The 7,003-nt window shown below is 37.5% G+C and overlaps 1 protein-coding gene across 1 annotated transcript; it reads right to left on the reverse strand.

The window, feature by feature from the left end:
• Nucleotides 1-47: 47 nt before the first annotated feature.
• On the reverse strand, nucleotides 48-5,128 carry elf3 (E74-like factor 3 (ets domain transcription factor, epithelial-specific)). Its single transcript, XM_020599912.1, has 9 exons — nucleotides 5,033-5,128; nucleotides 4,714-4,874; nucleotides 3,807-4,040; nucleotides 1,517-1,618; nucleotides 1,309-1,428; nucleotides 1,110-1,196; nucleotides 886-1,005; nucleotides 466-661; nucleotides 48-276 (listed from the first exon to the last, which is right to left on the reverse strand). The coding sequence occupies exons 2-9, from the start codon at nucleotides 4,865-4,867 to the stop codon at nucleotides 165-167; spliced, it is 1,125 nt and encodes a 374-aa protein (XP_020455568.1). The 5' UTR covers nucleotides 4,868-4,874; nucleotides 5,033-5,128; the 3' UTR covers nucleotides 48-164.
• Nucleotides 5,129-7,003: the final 1,875 nt, after the last annotated feature.

Below are 7,003 nucleotides of genomic sequence, written 5' to 3' on the forward strand. Positions count from 1 at the left end.
AAGAGTAGGAGGCTTCAAAAATAACCTACTCTAGCAAAGGAGTGCTTTTATTCCTTAGTTAAATTTCATCACAGATTCTAGGACAGATTCTGAGACACTTGGTAAACATAGGCTCACTGCTAACTAATTAGCTCCTTTGCTCTACCCACTCTATGACTGATGCTTCACATGCCCATGCCAATCTCCTCAATCTTCCACCCACTGGAGTTCTTTCCAAATTTGTATACCAGCCTCCGGCCATCAACTCGCTCCAGGATCTCCCTCTTATAGTAATACCTGAGGGTGAAGAAGTGTCAGTTAGTCCAGGTTTAAGACCAAAAGAATGGAGTCCCCTTTATCACCTGCCATTATTCGCTGAAAAGTGTATTCCAGTCTGCCTCTTGAACATCTAATAATAATGATTCAGGAAGACACAATGGAAAGCTGATGAAGCAGCTGGAGTTACTAACTACTAAATAAACTCACCTCATGGCCCGACTAAGTTTCTCGTATGTCATGCTGCTGTTCTTCTTCTTCTGGCCCCACATCTGGGCCACAGCCTCGGACTTTAAGAACTTAAAGACACCCTCGTGCCGGTCCTCCCACTTCATAAGGCCCTGGTTCCTCTCTGGGTTGATCAGAATGTCCCTTATGAACTCCCATAGGTGAGTGCCACGAGGTGCTACAGGCAAACAGTGGGGTACAGTGAGCTAACTGTGTGTTTGTGTGTGAATGAATACACAAGCATAAGCATGCAAGTCAAACAGATATGCATCTGCAGTCTGATAAAGATGTAAAATAGATGCAAAGTAGAATTTGTAAAACAGCTAAGCAGTGTTCGAGTACAGCTGTCGTTTTGATCAGTGTTTTACATCATGAATGCTGATTCTTAAAACATGGCCTCACCGTGTTTGTTTTTCTTTGGACTGTGATAAATGTTGCAGCTGTGCTGTCTGCTGAGTTTGGGAGGTCGCCCCCGTGGGCGCTTCACTCGAGAGTCTCCTTTCTCAGTTTTGATGTGCACCTCTGTCAGCACAACAGTAAATTATTTAATGTTTCATTAAGCTCATTTACATTGCTGAAACTGTGGAATACAAACAAATTTTCAAACAGATTTTCTGCTTACTCACTTGAAATTAGAGGGTAGGAGAACTCTGGGTCAGACTCCCCACTACCAGACTCTGGTGAGCCCATGCTTGAAAAGACAAACCTGCTACCTGAACAGATGAGAAATTTGTTTCAGATATACAACGTTCTAGAGACACTGAGAAGCAGAAGAGTTGTGTGAGGTAATGGTAAAAATAAGAAAGATAAGAATGAAATACTGACAGTTTGATGAAGAGCTGTATTCGCTGTCAGACTCAGTGTCTCCTGTGGGCTCAGTGGTCAAACTGGTCAGATAATAATCATCCTTGTAGTCAAACTCCTTCTTGCGATCAGTTTCTTCAGCTGTTGGTAGTAAATTGAAGCATTAACCCTAAGATTCTCTCACATATCAGTGCTATGCTAGTATGTAACATCTCTTTAAAATATGTACCTGGGCCAAATCTAAGGGTGCTGAGTAAAGGGAGACTGTTCAGGAAGTTGTCCAGAACCTGCCAGGTCTCATTCAGCTCCAGTCCTGAGAGGCTCTGTAGCTCTGTACACATTGAGATTAAATATGATAAAAACAAATGGGAAAAAAAAAGTTTTCCTTTCAGCACAGGATATGCATTGAGCTACATTGCTGGCCTCTTGGAACACAACCCAAATCTCTGGTTTTTGACTGGGTAATTTAGAAATGTATTCACGTAAACCAGGCAGTGGTTACTTATAGGTGAAAATGGATCTGAATTTGATCATAATAAAGGGCAGTTTTATTTTGGTGTGCTGTGAATTTTGGCACACAGTGCTTTAAATATTTGCACCTGAATATTGGCATCTGACCTTTAAATGCAATTCAGTGCAGCACTTCCGCCTTAACACCTGTGTTTATGAAGTTCAAAATGTCATGTTTTGGTGAAATTTTTGCAAATGTGCAAATTAAATTATATAAATTATATATTTATTATTGAGGTCATAGTTAAAATAGTTTAAAGTGGTGTTGTACTGCATTACATTATATTTATTTGCATTGAATTGCATACAATTGTACAGGTATACCTAATAAATTGGCCAGTGAGTATATAGTTGAAGACTGCATTCTTCATTGAAACTCGAGCCTATGTAGACAAAAAAAAGGCCAACTGACCTAGATTGTATCTACAAGCGATAGACTTTTTCAAGAGGTAGCCAAAGTTAAGAGGCCTATTTAGTTCATCAGTATGAAGGACACTTCACCAGAAAATAATTTTGATTACAAACATCATCTTAAGAAAGGGCAACATATATGATCAGGAATTATGTTTTCTTTCTTTTGATGTATTCTTTTTAAAAGACATAAATGATGTTCATATAGCTAGTCTCTACGGTAAACATAAAACGCATTCTATCTTTATATATTTTTATTCAATTAAAATAAACATTACTAATCTTTCCATTCAAACAATGAAAAGTAATTACTGGAAACTTAACAGTTCATTATTAAAAAGATAAATACTTTACACAAGAAATCAATAATATCAGAGACAAGCATGTATAAATGTAAATAATGGTTTTAGTTGGGAATTAATGAAATTTGAAATCGCAATAGGGAAAAAGATTGCTTGGCTGAAAAAATGAACAGAAAATAGTTACAAAAATTCAGGTTCTTTCTTAAAAAAACAAATCTATCATCACAAGAAATATCAATACTTTCCAAATTACATACTCATAGACTTCATATATGAAGAAAAAGCAAAAGGAGCTTTTAAAAGGTTAAGACTTAAACCGGTAGAATATGGTGAAAACATACAACATATTTTTTCAATTTAGAAAAGAGAAGAACAAACATCAATCAGTAAAATCATGTTATTTCAAAACATGTACCTCATTTTTATCCAGCATTATACACATCTACTGACCCTTACCCTCATAAAACCCAGGCAGTTCTAGATATAGTGTCTAGTAGTATAAAAGAAGATGATTACCATCATGTAATCTGTGATGATGAAAGTAATATTGCTGAAATTGAAGACTGTATCAAAGGTCTTAAAAATAACCAAATTCCTGGTAATGATGGTCTCACCAGTTAATTTTACAAAACATTTAGTGAAATACTAGTTCATTCCTCCTTTCTGTAAATAATGAAGCATTACTAAATAAAGAACTTCCTGAATCATTTAAACAAGGTACTATTACACTTACTCCTAAAACCTCATAAAGACAAGCTACAGAAAGATAACTGGTGAACCATTACTTTAATGGCATAATGATAATGAAATATTTGCCTCAATATTTGCCAAAAGACTGAAATCTGGACGACTTGAATTGAAAAGAAGTGTGGAGAATATCAGACAAATATTGTTAACAATAAAATGTGAGGTTTCATTTAAAATTCTACATCAGATATATGCAGTGTGAAGCACACTCTGTAATGATTTAAACTGAATATTAATTATTCATGAGAGTTCTGTGAACTAAGCAAAGAAACCATCTTTCACTTATTCTTTCATTGTATGTATATCAAAATATTTTGGAATGATGTGCAGTTTTTTTCCTAGGAAAATTGGTCAAGTGGTCAAACTCCATGGTAGTAATATTTTATTTTGATTTTGATATTTTATGATGAAGCAAAAATAGCTGATTGAATGAATTGGGAGGCAGGCAGGAAGTAGCATTGCTAGAGGTGTGATCCTGATTCTGAATTCAGATTAAAATCTTCCCTTTCAGCTCTGAAAATCTGTAAATGATGTCAAATGGAGTTTTACCATATTTGGTCTTGTATTCCTGCAGACTCTGGTGGAGTTGTGGGCCAAGCTGTGGGCCAAAGATCTCGATCATCTCGTCCTCGTTCTTCTCGCAGAGGGTGGGGCCATCCATGGTGCAGTAGGCCAGACTCAGGGTGTTTGCATCAAATTTGGTGCTCTCTACTTGGTCGCTGATCCACTCAAGAACATTGTCTGCTGTCCAGCAGTTAGGGGTGATCTGCTTGTACGACTGACCTGCAGAGAGAGAGAACCAGGGATGACTTTATAATCTACAGTGTGTGCATGTTGTGTTTCTAGAAAGATCCCACTGTGCACTAGCTGTAATAATTAGTCATGAGCGTTAAGAGATATACATAATAATGAGACAAACTAGAAATGGTATATTTTCATATAAAATCTTGTTCTGAGTTCCTGCATCGATTTATGTTCATTTGATTTACAGTTATCTTTTCCAAACCATATAAATTATATGTCAGCATTCTTAAAATTTCTGCAACAAGTCAGCCTGCTCAGCAATCTGTTAATGTGGACTAACACCAATCTGCATCATTGCCTGGTCTGAGTTTCTGTTTCTAAGGTCAGGCAAACAAAGCCTAAGCTGTTTCTGCTATAAGATGACAGAATTAATCTGCTTGACAGTTATACTGAGTTAAACATTGGCAGCTTGGTAAATGATTAAGCCAGTAGTGTGTAAATGAGGCCAAAGCAAAGTTCAGTGAGCTAATGGTCACTGGCTAAAGTTTGAAAATAAAGGATCATGTTTACTGTGAGATTAGTTTCAGTTGAAACTTCCCACAAAACCCAGACTGGCTTCAAAGTTCAGGGAAGAAACATTTTTTTCTCTGTTGGTATCACACAGATCACACATACAATTTACAGGAATGACAGAAATGAGTGTCCCTCGTACCACTGATGTTAGAGATGTATGCTGGATTACTAATCTGCAGGGAGTTGATGCTGTGCAGCGCACTGGGCTGCTGTGCCACGACCTCAGGGACAATAGTCTGATACATGGCGAGGTTGGCATGTGTCAGAACACTACTGAGGCACGGTGATGACATGGATGCACTGAGAAACATAGAAGAAGATGCGTGTTTACACACCAGTTCAACAAACAAGAAATTATATTATTTCAAAGAATACATCATACAATGTTCGTCTTTGTTTGATAAGAAAAGTCTGTATCACTACTACACATGACGATAACATTTGAATCAAATATTTACCTGAATGAGTTTTTCCTGAGCACAAGCAGAATATGATGCCAAGGAATGATAGTCTGAGAAAATCCGCAGTGTGAGGGTGTGTTGTGTAATTTCCACTGTGTGTATCTCTGTACCTCTGAGGCAAAGATACACCTGTTGTTGCATTTAACCACCTGTCGAGTTTTATGCTCCTTTAAAGGAGTGGGGCATTGGCTCAGATGAGTTCAGGGGAATTCCACCTGAAACTGGCCACACCTCCATCTCTCCTCCTCCTCCACTTTCCTGAGAACTTGATAAACTAAACAAACCTGCCCTGCTATTTTTGCTAAGCCTTTTTTTCTGTCTTTCACACATCAACTCGGGTTAGGATATGTATTTGTATTTATATTGAATCAGGGAGTTTTTGTAGGTTTGCTAGATAACAGTGCTCTAATCTTTACTCAGCACAAATAAATAATTTGTCAGACCTGCAATAGAGTTTTATTTACTTCAGTAAACATTCAGTGGATATTAGTTAACATCATTTACTGTGATCTTTCTTTTATAATTCTCTTTCATGTCTTTTCACCTTTTTCAATTCTAATGGTCTTCATCTGCAATTAAAGCAAAATAAGAACTTAATTGTAGAACACAACTCATGTCTGACACAACCACTTTATTCTTCAACAAGAATGAAGGTGATGCAAGTTTATAGATAACCACAATTTCTAAAAAATAGCCACATGCAAGTGTGTGATGATGGCAAATATTCAACTATGTGGACAAATAGTTTTATCGGGCAACAGCCAAGCTTGACAAAGTGATAAACCAACTTTGTCAGGCTTATTCCACTACACTTTCACCTCCTGATATGTAACTAGCATGCTCTGTGTCATTACTCTGTACACTATATAACACTGAATCAGAATAGGTTTACATTCACAATTCTAATTACAGTACATTGTATATTCAATAAAGTTATAATGCTCAAAACACACAACTCAATCTCCAAAGACCAATAAATGTGCTTTTGTTTACAGAATGAGATCATTCTGCATGTTTAGTGCTGCAGTCTTGACCCTGACTATGACTCACACAGTTTCTCATTTATCTCTGATTTGAGTCTGTGTGCCAAAACAAATCATAGCAGCCTGGCATCTGTGAGCACAACTTGCTGGTTAAACAATAGCCACACTGCCTTTGGCTCATTTCAGGTCACCCAGCAATGCCAGCAGCTCAGCTGAAGCCAACCCGCTTGTTGACATTAAAGGTGTTGTCATCTGGGTGCTGACATGCTGTTTATCACCGCAGTTATTTTGAGAGAGGCTGGGAGGCTAAATTGAGAAAAATGTGGAGACTGATTTGATCTTAACATGGATGTAGACAGTATACTGCAGGACAAACGCACTGTTTAAAAGATCTGTTCAGCTGTCACGTTGCTCAGCGAGAGCAGTCAGTTTTTGTAATGCAGTAAACCACTACGGTTTATTACAGCTCACTCCTGACACTTTGTGGTGAGTGATCAGCAGCCAAAATGTCTACTACTGTATATCTTCTTTTGTTACTACCATAAACAATGTACTGTTACAATATCAGCAAAATTATTCAGGTAATAGTAACTATACATGATCAAAAGTATGTGGACACCAGGATATTACAGTCACATAATCTGTGGCAAGGCTTTCCACCAGATATTTAGCCTGGCCAAAGGGGTTTGCTCCAATTCAGTACATGTGAGTATTAGGTCCAACTCTGATTTTGGACAGACTCAGGGTCTGTTCAAGGTCATGTCAAAGCTGGATGTGACTGAAGTCAGGTAAGGGCTCAGAATAGGGTCACAGAGCCTCTGAGCTAAGTAAAGTAAAGAAAACTGTGTGAAAAACAAAGTTGCAAGTACATGTAATTATGACCCGGTTTTACCCTAAATCTGACTGGACAATAACCATTTAAATTCTATTTGAATTTAATTTTATTTGTATACCCCCAAATCACAACAAAAGTCATTTCGGGGCA

This window comes from Monopterus albus, unplaced genomic scaffold (genome assembly GCF_001952655.1).
Source record: "Monopterus albus unplaced genomic scaffold, M_albus_1.0 scaffold43.1, whole genome shotgun sequence".
In the NCBI taxonomy this organism is placed as follows: Eukaryota; Metazoa; Chordata; class Actinopteri; order Synbranchiformes; family Synbranchidae; genus Monopterus; species Monopterus albus.